This window comes from Ruditapes philippinarum, unplaced genomic scaffold (assembly GCF_026571515.1).
Source record: "Ruditapes philippinarum isolate M1 unplaced genomic scaffold, ASM2657151v2 ctg765_1_1_1_1, whole genome shotgun sequence".
Lineage (NCBI taxonomy): Eukaryota > Metazoa > Mollusca > Bivalvia > Venerida > Veneridae > Ruditapes > Ruditapes philippinarum.
In genome coordinates, this window is record NW_026853673.1 from 148,667 (window position 1) to 174,207 (window position 25,541).

Genomic DNA, 25,541 nt, shown 5'->3' on the forward strand with positions numbered 1-25,541 from the left:
GGCTTCATAACATCTGATCCATTGTTAATATCCATTTTTTAATTTCGCCTTTTGTTTTCTTGATTAGGTCACAAACATTCCTTTACTTGAGGACCACACGCTTCTTTTCATATAATGACCTAAGCGTTTCATATCGAAAGTACCATGATCACGGCCGTATGAACACAATTGTGAATGTTTCCTAATTCAAAATTCCGCCATAACATGTTTAAATGTTGAATTGCTTAAGTCGGTGCTTGGCGGCGAAAAAGGCTTGCAAATACCACAACTTTACATGGACAGGCTCAATCAAACAGAGTCTGCAACATTTTCAATTTTGCTGTTTTTGGTGATGTTTTTACTCTTTTTACAAGGACACTGTATTGACATTCTGTGAGAAAGTTAATAAGGTCTTTGTTATGGAAATCATGTATAATGTTTATGATTCTTTAACATATCCTAGGAACTTATTTGAGGTGCATTTTTTTGAAAGATCTTTTTTCTGAAAGCATGTACTATTATTCCTATGTATAGGTTGCTTTTATAACGGTTCTTTAATAATGGTATGTATGAAACTTGTATACTTTAATATAGTTATAAAACTGTCATTAAGGATTGTCATAAAATAATACTAATTTTATTAAGTGTGCCTAAGTCAGACAATATTTCAAAATGTGGTTTAAAGACAAAAAATAAAAAATATCAATAATGTTTAAAGAAAATATACTATACTACGATTACTATGTACGATTTAGTTCTATATCGGTATCGTAAACATTCATTATCAAACCATTTTCTTAAGATTTTGAAGACGGTTAATCAATATTTCAAATCTTCACAAAGAAAGGACAAAGAAAAGGGTGCAAAATTTCTTGCACCTATCAAATTTCAGTTAAAGATCGGAGAGGTGAAATGGGGGTTAATTTCATAAATTGTTTCTCAATATAAATAGCTTTTATGTGTTAACGTGTTTTTTATGAAAAACGATACAATTAGTGTATTTTTGGCGCTTTTTACGTAAAGAATAACTTTATTGTCTTCAAGGTTTTATTACATGCCGATTTTTTGTATGTAAATTCAAATACTAAATTTATATTTTCTCTTTAGGACGTTTTCTATATATATTCAATTTCCTCGACTTTTTACCTAAGTTGTCAAAAAAAACAGCAACAAAAAATGTTATAATTTAAATATTAAATGTGAAATATATATAACTAAATAACGTTACGATCATAAATAATAAGTTTATTAACAATATTTTTGTTGTATATACAAATCACAAATAACGGTTTATTCGAACAGTGTAAAAAGTGTGAAATGCAAATTAAACAAGAACAATAAAAAAACTCTTTATAAAGGTCCCTTGCATTTCCAAACATCATATGTTTGCCCTTATAATATAATTAATGACGTGCTCATGCAAAAGTAATAATAAATAATTAAATTTAAATTCTGCTGTTTTTAATGAAATACTAGGACTTTCCTAGATACATTTTATTAGCCATAAACTTAAACCTTTTGCATTTTTTAACTGTTCTTATAGAATCTGTGGGGGAATTGATTAACGAAGTACATGTACATGTAGTAGAAATTATGCAAATATGTAAATATAATGAAACTTTAAGACAACACACTGTGGTGTAGTTTCAGCTAAAATATATGAAGACTAGCCAAAATGTCACAATCAATGATAAAAAGTTAGGCAATAACAGTTCGGTTAATACTATGTCCTATTAATTTTTAAATTAAATATGGTGCGCAATTAGAGTCTGAACGTAAACTTAATTCAATTTAACTGAAAAGTAAATGGTTTTGTTTTTCCATTGATTCCTACGTACTGGTATTCAATTTATTTGAAGAAATCTCCTTGATTTATTCCTGCTTTTCAACATTTGAAGTTAACATGAAGCAATATTTTATCGTCTCGATGCGTAACACATATACTGTTTACAAAACGTGAATACTTTACGCTTTACAAATGATCAACTGCAGGTTTTGTTTGTTTTTTTTTCTTTGTTCTTTTTTGACACTTCAAAAAAAGTGTTTTTTTTATTTTAAATCTCAGCGTACACCAAAACAATAAGTTTCACTATAATGGTAGAGCATTAATATTATGTGTATCAAGCATATTACGTTAACCATTGTCTATTTTTCTGCAAAAGATTACGTCCTTAGCCTCAAGGAAATACTCAAGGCCCTATCATGGTACCCTGACTACTCCCAAAGTAATGTTACAACAGTAGTTTAAGCGTAACATATTATAGGAGAACCTGAACCTTATGTTGACCTATTTGAGCATTGTTCCCATGTTCATCGTGTTGCTAGATATGACATATAACACACGGCAAGCAAAACTGTCACAAGAAAAAACACCCAAAAACAAGTAAAGTCTAAAGCGGAAACAAATTCAGGCCAAGCAGTATCATCTTCTTCAACATCACCATCATCTTCACTTTCCGGTTTAACATTCCTTGCTTCATTTTGAGCTTCAGCGTACCGCTTTTCATCCATCTCATCCTTTATGCACAACATATTATGTTGTAAATTTAGAATCCATTTCGTAAATGAGATAGTACATTGTGGCAATGGTTTATGTTTAGTCTTTAGCTCAATCATCCGAATTTCCAACACCGAAATAATAACAGTTAGGTTACTAAGGCCCGTCATAATCAGCAGGTAGACTGCAAACAGTGAAATTGTATCTGAACTGTCCGGCATTTTTTGAAAAGTAACTATGACGTAGATCAAAAATGACAGGAACACCGTTATCGCAAATCCAGACTTTTCTCCAGCTGATACTGGTAAAGCGAATGTAAGCGCATTTAATAACGAGAGCAAAATAACCGGAACTGTTACATAGAACACAACAAATGCATGATTCCGTATAAGAGTCAGTGTAAACACGGCTGCAAGTTGACCGTTCACCGTTTCATTTCTTTGGGAAATTCCTTCCAGTTTCCATTCTGAGTTCTCTACGAAATTTTCATGCCTTTGCATGCCGGAGGTGCCAATGATAGTTTGCACCTGGGCTGTTGTAGAGGACCATGTACTAAACTGAAAAAGTATCGACACATAATTTAATTACAATAACATTCAGCGGTTCTTTTGTTTAAGATTCTTCAATAAAATTGTCATCATTAATGTTCCTTTTCTTTCGCAAATATAAAAACCAAAGATGATACGTATTTACTTCAATGTCCTTAATTTTCTTTTAATTAAAACTTTAGAACAAAATATGAATTTACAAACCATGAGATCGCAATTTTGTGTATCATATGGATAATTTGTCATGTCGGCCTGACACGTGCTTTCCAGAATCTGGTAAGGCTTCCACGTGCAGAGACCCGTGTTTTCTACCACGATAAACATGAATTTGCTTCCCATCGAGCTCAGCTTGGTAAAACTGTTTAATAAAGCAAGATCTGGTTTCCATAGGTCGTTCTGCAATATGAGAAAATCAAAATAATATTTTGAATCACAAAATTCTTGACATTCAGTAATTGACATTCCAGTATATTTTGTTGTTTTGGGGTTTTTTTTAAATTATACTGCATACATCGGTTCAAGTGAGTTACCTTGTATATTTTGCAAATGCACTTTATAATACCCAATTTTCTTTACATTGAACTGTGATATGGGTTTGTTAGCTTAGATAAACAAAAGTCGCAAACTGCAAAGTTCTTTCAACAGTGTTGACAATGATTGACAAGTTAACTTTCCATATCAGGAGCAAGCAATACTGTGATTTTTTTTCAGGCAACAATAAAAGTATCAAAAAGAACTTGTCATTGATTATAGATTGTCAAATGTCGCCATATGTAGTGAATATAAAATCAATCATATTTGATTATATGTTTATCTGATTGACTTAGGAATCTAGAAAATATACTTCACAAATTGCTTCAATAAGGAACACTTTGTACATTTTTTTTGTACAAAACAGAACATTTTGTAAAAAATATCTTTAGTATTATCTAAGTTTGGTATAAACCTGTGGCATAAGGATTTTCGAGATTCCGGACAATTTGGTAGTCGGCCATTTCATACTGTCATCTGACCACGTAATCTTAAACTGCATTGTCGTCGTCAACTTTTGCTGCACCTGTCAATGTGTGATACATGATTACAATAATGCTAAACAATCAACAATACTAAGGATATTTTTTAAAGGAAAAAGAAAATAATGGATATCAGCTGTGTGTGTGTGTGTGTGTGTGTGTGTGTGTGTGCATGCGTGTGTACGTGCGCGTGTGTGTAATGGTGTTTACTTGTGAAATAAGCAATTCTTTTTTAATGAGATCGCATATGAGTGAATATAAATCAATCATTGATTCATATGTTTATCTGATGACAATTTAGAAATGCCGTGCAAACTGTACTTCAATAAATTGGTCAATAAGGAACATTTTAAAACTGAACATTTGTTGTTAAAAACAATATCTTAGTAATTAACTAAGTTGAATAAATTGGCATAAATTTTCGAGATTCCGGACAATGTAGTCGGACCATTCATATGTATTGACCACTAATCAAATGCATTTCGTGTCAACTTTTTACCTTCATAAAACATATTTAAATCATGTTGGACATAATGATCTTTAAACAGATGGAAATCTTGACAAACAATAAAATCCAACCATAAAACTTACTTAAAATTAAATATTAAGAAATCTATAAGTCTTCCTTCGGACCTACAGATCCCTAAGTTACATATATAAACAGATTGAAAGTGGTACAGTGTCGCAAAGATGAAAAAAGTAACTAACTACATACCTCGTCTAAACTGCTGACCCCTGCCAAGAAAAGATCCACAGTTGCCTCGACAGCATACGAGAGATTTCTGACTGGAAAGTTGGCACTGCTGTAGTTTGTCAGCACATCATTGATGAGATTAACCTCGGCGGAAACTGGCGGTCCTATTGTAGTAGTCGTGGTGGTTGGAGCCCCTGTTGCTGCGGTACCTAGACATAGGTAAATTAATTGGCTAAAATGCATTTGTTTTGGCGTGAAATGAAAACATCATGTCAATTATTGTATGGGGGAGTTGGCGTATAATGTAGATGCATATATACTAGATACAGAATGTAATTAAATGCACTTTGAAAATAAAGCTACCAATGAAAATATCATCTATTACTGCAAATTAGCTATTACTAATTGTAGACGGAAGTGAGGGGTGGTTTCTATATTTGACATTTGACTTCTGTGACTCCTTTCCTATATTCTCATGACAAGTATAATGTAATTGATTGTGCTTTTAAACGAATGCAACTGTAATTAATGAATTGCCGTATATTTAAATCAATGAATGTTACATCATAATGTTGTATAAAAAACAACAACAAAGCCATATAGATTGCAATGAGGATTCTACATTTGATTATAAAAGCTGGATAAACAAATAGGATGCCAATGGGAGGAGAAAACTGAATATAAAGTCGTCGAGATGCATTGCAGGTTTGATTATTCCAACGAGCTTACATATTATGATGACGCATACTTTTAACAGGATTACCTAGAAAATATTGTAAAGTGAATCCGTTCTTATTTATGCTTCCATCAGAATGAAATTGTACGAGATATTCGCTGGAGGTGGCAGCAGTTATTTCCCATCTCTTTAAGAAGGTTCCACAATGTGTGTCTAATATTGTGTCTTTTGTACAGGCACCTATTCCGGAAAAAGAAAACAGAAAATGAAATCAAGGGTTATGATATCAGATAAACAAGATAAATAAGTTATTGGTACATCTCTAAATTACTAGTATTACATGTGAATTGAAAATTTACAAACTAATAAAACATATAAATATTTTTAATGAACGAACGTTGTCTTTGCGGATGATATCAGTATTATAAAGTAAAGACACTTAACCGATCATTGATGACATATATATTCCCTTGCAACAAGTATATTACAAATATGAAAGTTATTCCACTTATTTATTCCATGTTTTTCATGGTTATTACAAATTTATATCATCATTTGGTTTACGTATGAGCCGTGTCACGACAAAACCAATATAATGGGTTTGCGACCAGCATGGATCCGCGCAGTCTGATCAGGATCCATGCTGTTCGCCTACAGACCCTATAACAAGTAAGGAAACTGATAGCGGATGCGCAGTCTGGTCTGGATCCATGTTGGTCGCAAACCCATTATGTTGGTTTTGTCGTGACACGGCACATTTATTATCTTTGAAACCTCTATTGGTTACTGCTCAGGATTTTTATTCTTAATTCTGAAAATGATAATAGCTTGTATCAAGTTCAAATACGCACATGTCCATCACAAATAATATGCGAGGTAAAACGGGATGGTGTGATAAAACGGGATAGTGAGATAAAACGGGATGGTGAGGTGAAATGAAATGGTGGGGTAAAACGGGATTGTAAAGTAAACCGGGATGGTACATAAAACGGGATGGTGAAGTAAACCGGGAAACTGAGGTAAAACGGGATAAATTTACCATTATAAATGATAAGCCTGTCGTAAATACACCCAGATCCTCTCTCCAGGTTCATTTCAGTCAATTGTAGAACAAGTGTACCGCCTGGATTAGTTATAAGGAAATACTCGTCTTGATTGCTGAAGTACAAAAAGGAAATATAATAATATAGAGAGTTGGAAAAAGAAAATGTCATGATATAAGAAGTTGGATGCAGAAAACGTAATGTGATAATAATTGAGCCGCGTCATGACAAAACCAACATAATGGGTTTGCGACCAGCATGGAACCAGACCAGCCTGCGCACCCGCGCAGTCTGATCATGTCCATGCTGTTCCCTATCAGTTTCTTTACTTGTCATATACTAAGTAAGCGAACAGCATGAATCTTGATCAGAAGACGCGGATGCGCAGGCTGGTCTGGATCCATGCTGGTTGCAAACCCATTATGTTGGATTTGTCGTGACGCGGCTCATATTGTAATGTGTTGTGTGTACTTAATACTATGTTCAACCTCTAATGAATGAAATATTTCAGCACTGTTCAGTAATATTATTCACTTTTTTGTGAAATGCATTATTATTGACGTCACGTGACAATGACCTAGTTTTCTTTTTATTGTTTATTATTTATTTATGAACCCTTTAAAAGGCCGAAATGTTGGTATATTGAAGGGAATTTTAAGATTTTGCAGTTGACTACTATTGAAAATTAATTTATCTTTAGTATTTTCCGAAATTGTTTTTGAAAACATGAACAAGTATTTAAAATCTATGGTATCAAATTAAGTATCAGATATTTGTGCAATCAAATCGGTCGGACGTTTCAAAGCACACTTTAAGATTTTAAACAAGACACCCTACCTCAAGTATGGTTTATTCGCATTTGCTATGGTTGGTGCAGTACCCTTTCCTAATGTTGCTGCTGTATATGTAGTATAACCAGACTTACATCCTGGGTAGGCTGAAAAAAAATATGCAGATCTGTTAGAATAAGAACAATTAATAACTAAACAGTTTACGTAAAAATACATAATTATGAGCCGCGCCATGACTAAACCAACATAATGCGTTTGCGACCGCGATGACTGATCAGGATCCATGCTCTTCGCTTACAAACTCTAAAACAAGTAGGGATACTGATAGCAAACAGCATGGATCCTGATCAGACTGCGTTGATATATATAATATAATATTAAAAAGATGCAAGGGGTGAAAGGAGTTACATGCTAAAAACAAAAAGAAGTTCGGTAATAATAATTAAGTGTAAAATTTATAAAACACATTATTAATTCAGTGCAATATCAATATATACAATATCAATTTAGTGCAGTATCAATAAAGTGCAATATCAATTTAATGCAATATTATTAATTTAGTGCAATATCAATTTAGTGCATTATTATCAATTAAGTGCAATATTAATTAAGGGCAATATTAATTAAGTGCAATATTAATTAAGGGCAATATTAATGTAGTGCAATTACAATTTAGTTTAATGCAATGTCAATATAAGGCAATAACAATTCAGTGCAATATTGTCAATTTAATTAATGTAATATCAATTAAGTGCAATAGTGTCACTTTAATACAATATGATCAATTTAATATAATATCACCGTTTAAGTGAAATATCAATGTTGTGAAATATCAATTTAATGCAATATTATCAATTTAAAGGTTAAGATACTATAATGAGTAATTACAACCGTGTTATTTTTCAAAGATAATATATATTTATTAAATATGTAGTAAAAAAAGTTGTAATCCGTGTTGGGCTCCGTTGTTCGATTGGTCGAGGTGAAATCTTTACATGACAATTGAGCGCGGGCTTTGAGTCTTATGGTCAACTGTCCCTTATTTCAAATGGAAAACAGTCGGTCACTTGCGGATGGATTGGTAGTTATCTTAAAAGCTTTAACAGTGGATCGACCGCCGAGATTAGATAAAATATGAGCCGTAGTCTGGTCTGGATCCATGCTGGTCGCAAACCCATTATGTTGGTTTTGTCATGACGCGGCTCATATGTTTTAAAATCGGCAATGTGAATATATTATTACAATGATAATGACTCAATGTTTGAATATTTAAAATGGACATTGCTAAGCATGCAGGTCTTTATTATTTAAATTCCCGAGTTACTGCAAAAAGGCACTCACGAAGTCCTTTTAATATTTTTTTCACATAATTTTGTCGTATGCCACACACAAAAAAAGAAAAGTAAGGACTTCTCAGGAGACTGAATGCCGGCTGCTCATTATTATTATTTCTGATTTCACAAAATGGAAAAAAGCAGAACAAATTACTGCAAACTGAGACAAAATAGTCATACGTATTTTGAAAGCAAATATAAACTGTTTTACTTTTATTTAAACGCAAATATATCAGTGGTATATGGGTCGGACTATCTTATATTGTACATGGAAATTCTGAAGTCAACTTACAATTGTCAACATAATTATAGCCAACATTAGTTCCACTACTTTGAATTGATCCGTCACTGTATATGACAACTTTCATTCCATTGTTTGAACTTTGTATGGTACCCGGTGATGTAGTTCCGCAGTAAGTGCCAATTAGTGTTGTGGAACCATCCGCCGTCGAATCTACAAAAAATTGTCCTCATGTTTTAAAAACCTTACAAATGAAGTCTCTTCATTTTATAATTAACGTGTGCATCATACTGGATGCTTATTCAAAGTCCTTATTTGTATGTCGTCTTCAGAGGACAATGGTGGCTGATTTCTCCAATTTTTTGTCTTTGTTTGTTCGCCCCTCGCACGATAATATGGCCACTTTTCGTGGTTTTTCATTCGACTTTTGACGGCGTCGACACGAACACACGATACATTTCAGTCGAAATAACGATATTTTAACAGACGAAGATACGAGATCTTGTTTTGTAAAATCATCGTGTCGGCGGATAGAAATCTTCATATCGTCGCATTATATTTGTCGTGTCTTAGCCTAAAAAGACGCTAGAGACAAGACGACGCACAAAAGTGTTCTAAATTAGCCACCTTACATAGTTGTGTTCATTTTTATATTTTACTACGAAAAAATAATCAATAATTCTATAAATAAGTTTCAGAAAGTATCAGTAACGCTCAATTCTTAAAAAGAATAGGATTTTTTTATTGTATCATAAACAATTTTTTGTTCAATCACTATTATAACAAGATATGTTTGTAAAACATGTATGCCCCCTACCAGCAGCCAATTAGTCATGTGATAAGGTTATTATGACTTCTGACCCAGTGATCAAACAATTAATAAGGGTTATCAAGTATCTACTGGTCATGACCTAACCTTTGACCCCTTGACCCAAAACTCAATAGGGGTCATCTGCTGGTCACCACCAATCATCATACAAAGTTTGAAGTTCCTAGGCCTAAGCATTTTTAGTTAATTGATCGGAAACCGTTTTAACATACAAGGTCAATGTGACCTTGACCTTTGACCCCTTGACCCCAAAATCAATAGGACATCTGCTGGTCATGACCAATCATCATACCATGTTTGAAGTTCCTAGGCCAAAGGGTTCTTAAGTTATTGATTTGAAAGCATTTTTACCTACAAGGTCAATGTGACCTTGCCCTTTGACCCCTTAACCCCAATATCAATAGGGGTCATCTACTGGTCATGACCAATAATCATACCAAGTTTGAAGTTCCTAGGCCTAAGGGTTCTTTAGTTATTGATGGGAAACCGTTTTTACCTTCAAGGTCAATGTGACCTTGACCTTTGACCCCTTGACCCCAAAATCAATAGGGGTCATCTACTGATCATGACCAATCACCATATCAAGTTTGAAGTCCCTAGGCCTAAGGGTTCTTTCGTTATTGATCGGAAACCGTTTTACCTACAAAGTCAATGTGACCTTGACCTTTGACCCCTTAACCCCAAAATCAATAAGGGTCATCTGCTGGTCATGACCAATTACCATACCAAGTTTGAAGTTCCTAGGCCTAAGGGTTCTTTGTTATTGATCGGAAATCATTTTTACCTACAAGGTCAATGTGACCTTGACCTTTGACCCCTTAACCCCAAAATCAATAGGGGTCATCTGCTGGTCATGACCAATCACCATACCAAGTTTGAAGTTCCTAGGCCTAAGGGTTTTTTTGTTATTGATCAGAAACCGTTTTTACCCAAGAGGTCAATGTGACCTTGACCTTTGACCCCTTGACCCTAAAATCAATAGGGGTCATCTACTGATCATGACAAATCACCATACCAAGTTTGAAGTTCCTAGGCCTTAAAGTTCTTTAGTTATTGATCGGAAACCGTTATTGCTTACAAGGTCAATGTGACCTTGACCTTTGACCCCTTGACCCCAAAATCAATAGGGGTCATCTACTGATCATGACCAATCACCATACCAAGTTTGAAGTTCCTATGCCTTAAAGTTCTCTAGTTATTGATCGGAAACCGTTTTTGCTTACAAGGTCAATGTGACCTTGACCTTTGACCCCTTGACCCTAAAATCAATAGGGATCATCTACTGATCATGACCAATCACCATATCAAGTTTGAAGTTCCTAGGCCTTAGGGTTCTTTAGTTATTGATCGGAAACCGTTTTTACCTACAATGTCAATGTGACCTTGACCTTTGACCCCTTGACCCCAAAATCAATAGGGGTCATCTACTGGTCATGACCAATCACCATACCAAGTTTGAAGGTCCTAGACCTAAGGGTTCTTTAGTTATCACTCGGAAACCATTTGGTCTACGGACCGACGGACCGACAAGTGCAAAGCAATATACCCCCTTTTCTTCGAAATGGGGGCATAATAAGCAATCATTTGAAATATATTACTTATTCAACTTGACTTGACAGTGAAAATAACTGAGCATAATGTCATTTTAAACAATTGATTTTTAACACCAATACAACATATATACATAATATATACTTACACTCATAAACTGCCACATTGTCGTATGTACAATACCTGTCATACTCGAAGCTGAATGCCGAAAATGTCAAAACAATTGCCGTGTCAGTTGGCGAGGTGATCGTTATTTCACAGTTCATATTGCTGTAAAATTAGAGAACAGCGCTGTGTACATGTGTAAAACAACTCCGTTCTTGATGAAATATATGAAATATATCACTGTAGTGAAACATATTTTGCGCATTTTCACTGGTGTCTTGTTCTAAATTCACTCAATACACAAGATTAAAGGGGAAATATTTTGAAAAAAGAGAAAAATTTTACAATAAACAGAAATTTACAGATGTTTTCCACAAGATACGAAAATTATTTTAAAAAAAATATATAGGGCTCGCTCTATAAAGTCGATAGAAGCATATCATGCAACTTGCAATAGCTACGGTGTTCCGTTAGGGTCATCGCCTATGAATAAAGAACTTTGAGCCGCGAAGAATCAAAAACACGAAGGGACGAAGACGGAATACAGAAAGACGAAAACGAAAACGACGAAAACGCGATAGTTATCGATTTGAATTTATCGAGTTTTAATCATGGTGTATTCGCGTTTTCTTTGTCGTACTTTCGGGTCATCGTATTTTCGCGTTTTCGTTATCGATCTTTCACGTTTTCATCCCTTTACGTTTTTCTTATTCGTCCCTTTACGTGTTTTAGTTTTCGTCTCTTCGTGTTTTCGACTTTTTGCGTTTCAAATTTTATGCATAGGCGACAACGTAAATAGCAGACGCATTATCATGACTAAATCAAAAGATGTTCTATTGTTTGCGCTACACCGCCATTTAACGGTCCATCACATACAATACTGAAATATGTAATTGCGGGGCTAATATACCTCTTTTTATAACACAAATCAAATATACAACGTTAAGTTTACCTGTCATAGTTATATGGATAGTTTAGAGACGTGAAATACTGTGTTGTTGCTATAGCTGTTAACGCTTGGTTGCATCCCGGATCAGCGGTTGTTGCAGGACTTGGTGATGGGGAAGGAGACGGGGACGGAGAAGGGGATGGCATAGGAGACGCAGCAGGTGTTGTTGTTGTTGTGTCAGGCGCTGGAGTAGGTGTTGTTGTGGTGGTGTCTGGCGGAGGAGTAGGTGTTGTTGTGGTGGTGTCTGGCGGAGGAGTAGGTGTTGTTGTTGTTGTTGTGTCAGGTGGTGGGGTAGGTGTTGTTGTTGTTGTGTCAGGCGCTGGAGTAGGTGTTGTGGTGGTTGTGAAAGGCGGAGGTGTTAGTAGATGTACAGGTCGCATGATACCTGCAAAAAAAAGTGATGAATGGTATTGTCATTGTTTTATTGTGCCATTTAAATGCCAGTCAGCTTTCAAAAATCCAAAAAGTCATTGTGACAGATGATGTTTAACATTGTTGTTTATTGACGCATTATGCTTCAGGACGAGTAAATATTTTTACTTCTTCGATAAGGACGAATATGAATTTTACTATGTTAATGGTTTTAGAGAATATTTGAAAGAAAGTAGCTATAAATGTGAATGATTTGTCATAAAAGTAGCAAAATATAAATAAAAAAGTATTTTGATTTCCATGCAAAACACTTATTCACTATAACTGTATAGATTCCCAAAAAGCACCAGAAGAAAGAGATCGTTCAGGTAATTTGCAAATGAGTAACTTTTTTTATTCTATGAAAGTACAATAAACAATCAAAGCATTTCCGAGGCATAATGGGCCTTTAATGCATTTATTGATATAGAATTTAATGTTAGATATATTTACTGTACTGCACATATGTATTATAGAAGAAGCTGCTATATGCCTGTATAATGATTAATGGAAGTAAAAAAAACAACTGTACATGATGATTTACTAAGAACACTATTGAAAAACAGTGAAACAAGAAATATTTTCAATAAGAGATATTCGGCCGAAGTAAAACTGGTTTACTTGCATATGTTAGTTCTTAGTTTTTCATGCAAAGTCATATAGAACAGTTAGTATAGCTTGCATAAAAATGAAATGATAATTTGTTGTAGGGTTATTAATCATGACATTATTTACTGGAGAAAAGAATCACTTTTTGTTATAATTTAGGAGAGATATTATTCACTGTAAATTATGGTTTACTGGTGAAAGAAATAAGAACTGAATATTATGCTTTACTGAGAAAAAAATCGAAGATTTACTTAGAACACTATTGAAAAACATAGTGAAACAAGAAATATCTAAAATAAGAGATATTCGGCCGAAGAAGAACTGGTTAACTTACATATGTGTGTTGTCAGTTTTTCATGCAAAGTCATATAGAACAGTTAGCATAGCTTAAATAATCAAAGTGCTGAAAGCACTGATGGGGGCGCAATATGTTGCATACAAAAATTCGAGATTTGTATAGCAATCTACTTTAGGTGTTCCAATCTGATATCATTCTTCTTTCAAAGTTGAATAAGTGCCCATTTTGTACACAATATAATAGTATCGCCTCCAAACTCTTGTCAAAATTGAAAATCATGTACCAAGAACATACTAACAAACCCAGGCAAAATGCATAATTGATATCATATATATATCATGAATAAACATTTTAAATTATGACATTGGATTTTGTTGGGAAACTATAGTTGTTTAACCAATTTTCGTGTAAAGTACTTCCTTATGTGAGTGTATAACACATAAATCAGTGTACTTACTATATTTATTCCAAGAAATGATTATGCAGATAGAAAATAAACAGAAATTTAACTGTCTTTAAAATATTTCTAAAATAAAACCAGGACTGTAAGAACAAACTTGTTTTTTGTAGAAACCTTTCAAGCACAATAGATAATACATGTGAGAATGTAAATTGGAATGGATACATATAATCAAGTTGGCATTGAAAACAAGAGCCACTATCTAGCCTGGGCCATGCTCGGCTTTTTCTTATATTGGAAGTCAAACACATCAGTAGGAGAATATTGTAATATCTATTAGAGTACTCCTAGAAAACATAATATAAATGTATAAAGTAAATTTCAAATTTGAATAGTAAAGGTCATAGTTGAATGATAATTGTTCTTTTGTCCAAGAATGAATCAAATCATAGACAAAAACAAAGTTATGACAATGTGATCGAATTTCAATTGTTTAACCTTGGAGGTAATGGTCATTTAAATGTCAAAGTTATATCAGAAAAATTCAACATGTTGGTTTTGTGTTTGTTTGTCCAAGCATGAATCAAATCTGTAAATAATAACAAAGTAATGACAATTCCAGCTAACTCCAGATATTTTATATCAAACAAGCAATTATCATAGTATTGCAAGCAATCCATAAGTCCCCTACCGGTTAGAACCCCAGCAACTTTCTAATGGGCCATTGGCCAGTCAATTTTACCAGTGAATGAATGACATGAATGAACTTAAATCTTTTGAGTTCTAAGTTTGTCTATATCACAGTAATGTGTTAAGTTTCCCTGCCTAGTAAGGAAATTATGTTTATACAACCTTGTCATATTATTACGATGTGGGATTTGAAAGTAAATCCTATAATGAATGAAGAAGTTGGAGTGAAAAATACCAATTTCTCGAAAAAAATCTAAGTTCAAGGGGGACATAATTCTGGAAATAGTCTTGCTAGAGTATTTAACCTTCTCAAAAATGTTGAGTGAGAATAAGAAACATATATATGAAGTTTGAAGTAGATACATTAGGAAATAAAGAAGTTATTTAAAAAAGACAACATTTTTTTTCATAAAAATTCTAAGTTCAAGGGAGGTAATACTGATAATTTTTGTGCTAGAGTTGTAAACCTTGTCACATATGATGTGGTTGATGACCAGAAACTTATATTTAAAGTTTGAAGTAATCACCTTAAGAAATAAAGAACTTATAGTGAAAAAGCTGAAAAATTTAAATCAGAAATCTTGAAATTCAGGCTATTTGTTGCCATAGCAACCAGAATTTTCAACATAGGAAGAAAAAAAAAGACGTGCATAATCTCCATACTGCCATCTATCCATATATCAAGTTTCATAAAAATATTTTTAGTACTTTTTGCGTTATTGCGGGATCCAGTTTATGTGTTCAATTTGCCATATTTTCAGGCTATTTGTTGCCATAGCAACCAGAATTTTCAACATAGGAAGAAAAAAAAAAGACGTGCATAATCTCCATACTGCCATCTATCCATATATCAAGTTTCATAAAAATATTTTCAGTACTTTTTGCGTTATCGCGGGATCCAGTTTATGTGTTCAATGTGCCATATTTTCAGGCTATTTGTTGCCATAGCAACCAGAATTTTCAACATAGGAAGAAAAAAAAAAGACGTGCATAATCTCCATACTGCCATCTATCCATATATCAAGTTTCATTAAAATATTTTCAGTACATTTTGCGTTATCGCGGGATCCAGTTTTGTGGACGGACGGACTGACAGACAGACAGACGGACAGACAGACGGACGGAGGGTAAACCTAAAGTCCCCTCCGGTTAAACCGGTAGGGGACTAATAAAGGTCAAGGTCATATATGAACTTGAAGGGCTTTTGTCACAAAAACATGTCTCCCAAAACTGTGTATGGTTCTGATCACTCTTTTGAATTTTGGCAGTTTTACATGTGATAGATTTTTCTTTTTTTAACTCTGGGGCCATTTTGTGCAGAGAAACAGAACATGCCATTGTCGGATACCCACGATTGATAAACATGTCACATAACATGCAATCAATGATGAATGTTAATGGTTCGGCCGTGGGTATCTGACGATGAGAACATGCCAACAATGTGCACAACTAAGGATGGCACTGTACACTCCTGTTTAGTCCTGTTTGAAATCTAACCAGCAGTTTGAACATTACTTTTGTACTTTTATATAAGTTAAAGATAGAAAACATTATCAATTTTAATCCTATACTTATTATAGGTATTTATTGGATTCATTATTCAAAATTAAATGAAAGAGCATGGAACAAAATATTTTCAAGATCTAGTAAAATCTAAATGTTTTTAAAATCTAGTAGAATCAAAACTTTACAATAAATATACTATAAAGTACATTATAACAATACATGTATTTTGGATAATACACTCTCAGCTGAAATACTTTAAATGGGTATGGTATTATAAATGTTTGTAAATATTGTAAGTTATCTAATCAATAAGTCTATTCTTAATAAAAGAAACTTGCACCTTGATATTTTCTGTACAAACTAGAACTGCCATTGTCATGGCGTGAATACCCCCACATACCAATTTGTCAGAATCACACCAGTAGTCATTTACAGCTCAGACAACCTCCCAGCCAAATCTGAGGGAAGTAAGCCAGTGCATTGCTAAGTTATGTATTCTACATGTTTTAGTGGAAAAGATCAAAGTGAACTTTACCTTTGACCTACTGACCTCAAAACTGAAACTGCCATTGAATGACTTCAATAACACCCCCCCCCATTTCATGCAGCCTTGCCTGGAGGTGTTTTATGATGAATATATAAGACCATTTGAGCAGACAAGCTAATTGTAATAAAAGCCCCTGTGACCTTGACCTTTGCCCCAGTGACCTCAAAATCAATAGAGGTATTCCACTAATCTTGACTAACCTCCATGCCAAATATGAAGACTACGGGTCAAAGGATTCTTAGGTAATTGGGAGGACAAGCTTTAATTAGCCAAGGCCCCTGTGACCATGACCTTAGACCTGAAAATAAATAGGGGTCATCTACTAATCATGACTAACCTCCATGCCAAAAATGAAGACTGTGGGTCGAAGGATTCTTAAGTTATTGGGCAGAAAAGCTTTCTTCAGTCAAGACCCTGTGACCTTGACCTTTGACTTGGTGTTCTCAAAATTAAAAGAGGTCATCTACTAATCATGACTTATCTCCATGCCAAATATGAAGACTGTGGGTCAAAGGAATCTTAAGTTATTGGACGGACAAGAAAAAACTGACAAACTCCCGACGGCCGGACAAGCTGATTCCAGTATACCCCCCTTACAACTTAGTTGTGCGGGGGTATAACAGATTTCAAACATTGATAAGTTAGCTCATCTTCTTGGAGATGAACTGGCGCCTCTATATACAAATGTGGTTCTGTTCATACATAGGTTATCTCATGTTCTTTGTGATAAACTCTCACCTTGAAGTTGATAGAGTTCTGTTCATACATATTTCAAAAATAGATAAGTGATCTTATTTTCCTGGTGAAAAACTGTTAGCTCATTTAAGTTCTATACATATTATGATATTTCAAATATTGGAAAGTTATCTCATGTTCTTGGTGAAAGACTGGTGACTAGTTTTCTCCTCAATGTCATTTCTTTTTCTTATTAGATTAAGTCAAGTTACTATATTCATGAGGCTTTCGACATCACATCATCCAACATTGCAAAGGGCAAGCAGTCTCCTGGTATTCCAATTTCTTTTAAGTTTTGAAAAACCCAAATATTTCAATTTCTCTAGTAGTGTTTCCGACATGAAGACACATCTACATGCATCTGTCCTTATCACTCCTGCTATTACTGTTCTATCATACAAACGCCACTGTTTCCTGAAATATTTGTTTAGAAAAAGTTAATTGCAAAATAAAAATGCCATTATTTTTGTTGTTTTGTTCGGGGAGGGGGGGGGAGAGCAATTTAAAGCACAATTTCCAGCTTTACTGGTTGAGGAAGACCTTGGTGCACCTATGTGTATGATTTCAGGCACCTGGGTACCATCAATGTTCCATAAATAAGCTGGATAGCTTTCTCACATGAAATAATCCATAAACCCTTGCAGAGCTCGAACCTACAGCAGTGAAAGGCTTAATAGGTTCAAAGTCAACCAATCCACCACAGACACCCCAAGTATTTCATCTATTTGCTAAACAGCAATTTTTTCAAAATTATTTAAATTTATAAATGTGAGTGATTCTGATAACCTATAGATAGCTAAGTGTAGATAAGATAATCATATATGTCAGATATGTCGGAGTGCTTACTGTGAATATTCAATATTTTAATGTGAATTCTCCTGAGGTGAAAAGGAAAGAAAAGCTGAATTCCTAAATACATGTTACATGTCACAATTGTTCTTGCTATTATTTTTGTTCCTAATTTCTAGTATAAGATGATATTTAAATACACTGTAATTCCTTTTTATAAATTTGGATTTTATCCAGTGACAGAAGCTCACTGACTTAAAATAAACTGTCCTGTGTCAGCCTTTAAACAAGTCAAGAAAAAAAGCTATTAGAATATAATAATTAAGAAATATCATATACAACCACTTCTAAATAATCATGTACCGCTTCCTTAAATGCCATGCTACTGAAAGAAACATTTTACCATTTATTCACTGCAAGGTTTGTCAGATTGACAGTCTCACATTTTAGCCTTTATCTCTCTTGATTTCATTCTCATTGACCCTAAAGCATCCTTAAACTCGATATCCTGCCGTTCACATTCACAAATCTGACATGTAGGCCGACCATCTGAAACAGAAAGTTGGAAAGATAAAATATAATTATTATTAGATATACATACATGTATAGTATCCCAATAATTATGTTAGTTGATATCAAATCAATAATTTAAGCAGTGTTCGAAATTAGCAGTAGTCCGAGGGCCTGACTACTAAATTTCTCCTCGGGCTACCAACTTTTCACAGTAACAAGCCGACCAGGCTACTGTATTTTCAGAGGCAATATAAACAACTGTTTTGAACAAATGAATCGTGCCAGTGAAATGTCTTTTGGGCTAGTGAATATTCCAATCTGGTAGTCCGACCAGACTAGTCGATTCAAATCCTAATTTCTTACACTGTTTAAGAAACAATTTGTTCAAAATTGTCCAAGCACAAAGATTTTTATAGTATACTATAGTAGTTATAGTGTATATACAGTATGTACTAAATGTCTTTAATCTACTATACTGTCCTGAAATTTTAAGAAAACAACTATCTTTAAAATCCATTGTCTCAGAAGTTGCAAAACCAAGTAAATGAAATTGTTCTGGGTTTGTATTATTCTGCACAACTTCTCATCACAAAAGCTTCAAGGACATTAATGAGTGAATCAGGTCCTATCCTAAAAGATTGTTGCGTACAAGTTTGAAGACAATCCATTCAAAAATAACAAAGTCATAGCCACTAATAGCAAAAATCAAGAAAATTTAAATATTTTACCTTGAATGTTTATATGGAGGTCAAGTTTAGTCTGGTCTATTTGAAGGGTTGTTGTGGCCAAGTATGAAGACAATACACCAAGATCTGAAAAGTTATGAAAAAGGTTAGTTTGTTGACAGCAACGGGAAAGCCGTCATGACCCTAAAATGCAAACTGAAAGTTCTAGCCTATACACACTGTTGAGGATAGCCGTTCAGCATTTTTCAATAATAAATAAAATCAATGCAATGATAAAATCAGTAACTTGCAAGTCTTCTAACATTTTTTACAAAGAATGAACATATATATTTTTTCCTAATAATTCTATGACGACGTTCAGCCTTTATATTATAACAAGATATCAGAAAGATATATCAGAAATGAATTGGCCCGTGGACTTTAATGTCAATCATAGAGCTCTTATGCAAAATGTAATGGTAAGCAAACATCCAGCATGAAATTTTCAAGTAGCTAAAAGTGAAATAAAATTATTAAAAATACTTTGTCATATAAATTCAACTACTGTTGGAAATTGACCCACATGTTTGATTACAAATGTATTACATCTATATTGTCCATAGAAATAATAAATTAATTTTCAGTCTCTTTCTCTTTGCGCTTTCACACAGATTTAAACTATTCAACTCCATGATTTTCAGAAGGAAAACAAATCTTCTGATCATCAAACACTAACAAGAGCCCGGTTTGAGCCGGGTGATGCTCCCCGAATAGGTTTTGGACACAGGAAAGTACACCTCTTGTAGTTTCAGAGTTATGTCCCTGGAAAAAGTTCAAAGTGCAATAATTCCAAAATTAGGAAAGGCAGAGTTACTGTTCTTTCCACTGCACTTCTAATCACTGTTATCTATCAACTTACAAAGTTTCTTGTTGATATCTCTTATGGTTTCCGAGTTATGTTGCGGACAAATTCAAAAAGTAAAAATAAACAATTGGCAATAACTCCAGAATTAGGCAAGGCAGAGTTATGATTCTCTTGCACTGCATATCTACCCATTGAGATACATCTACCTACAAAGTTTCATGTTGATATCTCTTATAGTTTTACAGCTATGTCCAGTACAAGATTTTTCTAAAAGGGGAGATAATTCAAAAATGAGGCTTAACAGAGTTATTTTTTTTTTGCAATGCACTTCTACTCAATGAGATCTATCTACCTACAATGTTTCATTTTGATATCTCTTATAATTTTAGAGTTATGTTCTGGACAAAGTTCAGTGTTAAAATTAACAAAGGGCAATAACTCCAAAATTAGGACAAAAAGAGTTATTGTTCTTATGCACTGCACATCTACCCATTGAGATCTATTCACCTACAAAGTTTCATGTTGATATCTCTTATAGTTTTAGAGTTATGCCCCGGACAAGATTTTTCTATAAGGGGAGATAATTAAACAAGAACTGTCGGAGGACAGTAAAGCTCGACTATTCGAAAATTTGTCACAAGGGTGTTTCATTGAGTATAATAATGCTTACCTATATGAATACATAAAATTGTCCGAAAAGGTACAAACTCTTCAAGTTTCAATACATTCCCTTCAGTAGTTATGGAGATACAAGCTTACATACAAAAACTTAACCAAGATTTTCTAAGTCGAAAAAGGGGCATAATTATGAAATAAAACAATTCAGAGTTATCGGACTTGTACCAATCACCTTAGATAATCACAGAGACCAAGTGTGTGAAGTTTCAATTCATTCCCTTCAGTAGTTATGGAGATACCAGCTTACACGCAAAAACTTAACCAAAAATTTCTAAGTCGAAAAAGGGGCATAATTATGTTAAAAAGCAAATCAGAGTTATGGGACTTGTGCCAATCATCTAAGATAATCAGAGAGAACAAGTGTGTGAAGTTTCAATCCATTACCTTCAGTAGTTATGGAGATACCAGCTTACATGCAAAAACTTAACCAAGAATTTCTAAGTCAAAAAAGGGGCATAATTATGTAAAAAAGCAAATCAGAGTTATGGGACTTGTGCCAATTATCTTAGATAAACACAGAGAACAAGTGTGTGAAGTTTCAATCAATTCCCTTCAGTAGTTATGGAGATAACAGCTCTTACATACACAAACTTAACCAAGAATTTTCTAAGTCGAAAAAAGGGGCATAATTATGAAAAAAAGCAAACCAGAGTTATGGGACTTGTGCCAATCATCTTAGATAATCACAGAGAACAAGTGTGTGAAGTTTCAATCCATTCCCTTCAGTAGTTATGGAGATACCAGCTTACATACAAAAACTTAACCAAGAATTTCTAAGTCGAAAAGGGGGCATAATTATGAAAAAAAAGCAAATCAGAGTTATAGGACTTGTGCCAATCATCTTAGATAATCACAGAGAACAAGTGTGTGAAGTTTCAATCCATTCCCTTCAGTAGTTATGGAGATACCAGCTTACATACAAAAACTTAACCAAGATTTTCTAAGTCAAAAAAGGGGCATAATTATGAAATAAAACAATTCAGAGTTATGGGACTTGTGCCAATCATCTTAGATAATCACAGAGAACAAGTGTGTGAAGTTTCAATCCATTCCCTTCAGTAGTTATGGAGATACCAGCTTACATACAAAAACTTAACCACAGGGACGCCGACGCCGACGCCGACGCCGACAAATGGGTGACTGCATTAGCTCGATTATTCTGCGAATAGTCGAGCTAAAAATGAGGCTTAACAGAGTTATGGTTCTTTTGCACTGCACTTCTACTCAATGAGATCTATCTACCTACAATGTTTCATCTTGATATCTCTTATAGTTTTAGAGTTATGTTCCGGACAAAGTTCAAAGTGTTGAAATTAACAAAGGGCAATAACTCCAAAATTAGGACAAAAAGAGTTATTGGTCTTATGCACTGCACATCTACCCATTGAGATCTATTCACCTACAAAGTTTCATGTTGATATCTCTTATAATTTTAGAGTTATGCCCCGGACAAGATTTTTCTATAAGGGGAGATAATTCAAAAACCGGGCAAAATAGAGTTATGGTTCTTTGACACTGCACTCCCCCTCAATGCCCTCTACCACTGTATGAAGTTTAAACAAATTATCTCGAAGGGTTTTCAAGTTATGCTCCGGACAAGAAAACGGACGGACAGACGGACGGACGGACGGACAGACGGACAAGGCGCCGACTATATGCTCCCCCGAAATTTTTCGGGGAGCATAAAAATTACTATACCAACTGTAAATTGCAGTCTGTGCGAAAGACTGTCGGTCCTCGGACCTCGCCAACTAAAAATCAGTAGGGCCGAGATAAATTTCGATACAGTCAGTTGTCATGTCCAAATAAAATTTCAGCCAGTTTGAAACAATTTTTGGCCTTCTAAAATATGCAAAGCTTCCAAGATCAATCTATTTTTTTAATTTTTGCTTGTATTCACAGACCAAGATAAACCAAAATCACCGCAGGATACGACCAGTTTTTGCTAAGTAATGTCAGCCACCATCTTGTCTTTGATAATTTCCTTACCAAAACATATTTTTTCTCCAATCTTCAAAATTAAACCTTTGAAAGATGTATTGTTTTCTTGTGAATTATGCTAATGTTTTATTAATTATGTTTCTGTATATTTTTTTTCATAGTATCTTATAGTTGAGTCTGACAATTCATATATGCTAAATATTTTTTCTTTATAATTATGGCAATATCCCTCCCCCATCCCTACAAAAAAACCTTTCAGAGTCCGGGCCGGTAAAAAATCATCAGGGCCGGAAATAAATCTAAGGATTCAAGTCCTTGCGGCAGGAATTTTTTTTTGACTTTCGCATTGACTGAAATTGTATATGATATTCAATAAAATCTTCTTTTAGAAAAACAAGTTTGCACATTATTGTTTTAGGCAACTCATTTTTAAAATGCTGTACAGCTAGCCTCAAACAGTGAGTATATGCTAGGCATACAGCCAGCACTTTTGTCAAACAATACTGGTTCATACTGCTAGCCACTGCCATGATTAATTATTCCTTCCTCTACCAATTCATAAACTTCCATCAACAAAATTTTTGAATTCTATTAGTATAATAATCATATAGATGTTAAAAAATAAAAGTAATGATGACTTAATATGATGTATATAAATTCCACTGCTAAAGACAAGTTGTTTTTATTGATAGTTTATATCAACAAAGGTAATGAGGTCAGTTTCATCAGTGTTTGATGACTTTTAAATTTTTGTTTAAAGTAAAAATCGATAGTCATCAAATTGTTCTAAATATTACCATACTGTTATACAGAGTGCCAGATAATTTTTTTGACACTGGGGTAATTACTTACCCCCACTTTCCAGAATGTGGGGGTAAATTTAAATAGATCAAAAATCTATCGAGTAAAATTTTGTGTGAAAAAAATGTCAATTTGATTAGCCCTTGAAGCAACCATGCACTACATGTGTATTAATAAATCCTTGCAATTATCAAGAAAATAGAACAATTGTTTTATCAAGCACCTAAGCAATAAAGACGTAATTTGACTGGTTTACAGAGAAAAAATAGTTGAAAGTATCTTGACGGGTATTAATTGGAAAGAGATACACAGTCAACTGTTAATGGAAGCCGTCAATCAGCTGTTTCGAAAATGAAAGTACACACCAAAAACGCTTCAAATTTACATTCTTTGCGTAATAAATTTACAGAGTGCGTAAATGAACGCAACAAATTGGTAACGTTGTACGTTTTTAGTTGATTTTAAAGCGTAAAATACGCCGATACTCACATTATCTGGAATCTGTAATATTTAATAATATAATCAGTAATCTTATTATTATTGACCTGTGGTTTTGAATTTTAATACAACTACTTTTTCATATAAATGTCTATAAATTTACAAATAAAAAATCTATAAAATTATGGACTGACCATAAATATGAAATCCTACATCTGATGAAGGCAAAACTGTGGAAATCAGATCTACATGTATGAAATAAGTATATCTGAACTTAAGTCATATTGTATTAAACAATTATTATTATTACCAGTCCTTTAAATTTTGGGACCTCTAGGATAGGATTTTATTCATTACAGGGCTGGGGCAGTACCTCCAGTCGCTTGCAAAAATCATGATCACAAAATTGAAAACTATCATTTTTATTATAACATTTTACCTGTATACCATGACAAGTTTTGGGCCTATTTTGTTTAGCTTAGATAGCTAATACAGTAAATTGGGTTATAGAGATGTGTTCAAAAGTAGTCAAAAATGTAATAATAATTTAAGAAAATATCTTTCCATGTTTCTGAATAAGTCCAGATATTAATTATGTGGTTTCAACAATAAAGAGTGATAAAACAAACCAATATGTTAATAAATTGAAAAGTGGACCGAGTTGAAAAAAGGCCGAGCTGACTCGGGGCCGAGTACGTTTTTAGGGCCGAGTTTGTAATGCACTTAAATTTGCAGTCTATCAAGCGAAATATATCAATAGCTTTACCAGATTGTGAAGAAAACTTGATTATACATACGGAATAGATTGCAACCAAAATATCAACGTAATAGCTGGGACTTCGTAATTGATAGCAAATCTTCTCAGCCTTTTCTCGGAATAACTGACCAAGATAGCGATTTCGGGAAAATGACGTCAGCGGGAATATAGTTCGTATTCATACGCATACAAATTTTTACTCTGTCATTCACACTTTTTAACCATTTTAAGCTTGAAAGTTATCTTATATGAAAATCGTATTCCATTTTTCCTGAATTATTGTGTTCTATGATAGTTAGTTAATTTATGACTTGATAAAATTGGCACCAAATGTATGCAAGTACTTTGGCTCTCGTGCATCGGGAACCAGAAGGTAGAACAAATTAACTGGTACTCATTAAATTTTTATCGACTGCTAGCGTAGTAATATTCAAATCGCGTAAAGCAATGGTATATGTAATTTTGTGATAAAAGGATTTAAAATTTAGTAATAAAATGACCAGTCAATTTCAAAATAGATACAGTATAATGATGATCTGAATATTATGGCAAAATATTGGAACTATTTTTGCTCAGCGCAGCTAGATAGCCTAAACGCGTTCAAAGGGTAGTAAGCTGAATTTATCGTAATTACATTGGCTTATAGTT

At 33.9% G+C, this 25,541-nt stretch overlaps 1 protein-coding gene and 1 long non-coding RNA gene across 2 annotated transcripts; both read right to left on the minus strand.

Moving 5' to 3' along the window:
• Nucleotides 1–1,203: 1,203 nt before the first annotated feature.
• Nucleotides 1,204–12,638, minus strand: LOC132737497 (uncharacterized). The gene is made up of 10 exons (XM_060724793.1): nucleotides 12,254–12,638; nucleotides 11,345–11,466; nucleotides 8,868–9,029; nucleotides 7,288–7,387; nucleotides 6,447–6,565; nucleotides 5,495–5,647; nucleotides 4,753–4,940; nucleotides 3,971–4,081; nucleotides 3,229–3,420; nucleotides 1,204–3,033 (listed from the first exon to the last, which is right to left on the minus strand). The coding sequence occupies exons 1-10, from the start codon at nucleotides 12,628–12,630 to the stop codon at nucleotides 2,290–2,292; spliced, it is 2,268 nt and encodes a 755-aa protein (XP_060580776.1). The 5' UTR covers nucleotides 12,631–12,638; the 3' UTR covers nucleotides 1,204–2,289.
• Nucleotides 12,639–16,305: 3,667 nt separating this feature from the next.
• On the minus strand, nucleotides 16,306–25,067 carry LOC132737498 (uncharacterized). Its single transcript, XR_009626740.1, has 4 exons — nucleotides 24,934–25,067; nucleotides 19,477–19,560; nucleotides 18,639–18,784; nucleotides 16,306–17,860 (listed from the first exon to the last, which is right to left on the minus strand). It is a non-coding gene; the product is annotated as an uncharacterized LOC132737498 (long non-coding RNA).
• Nucleotides 25,068–25,541: the final 474 nt, after the last annotated feature.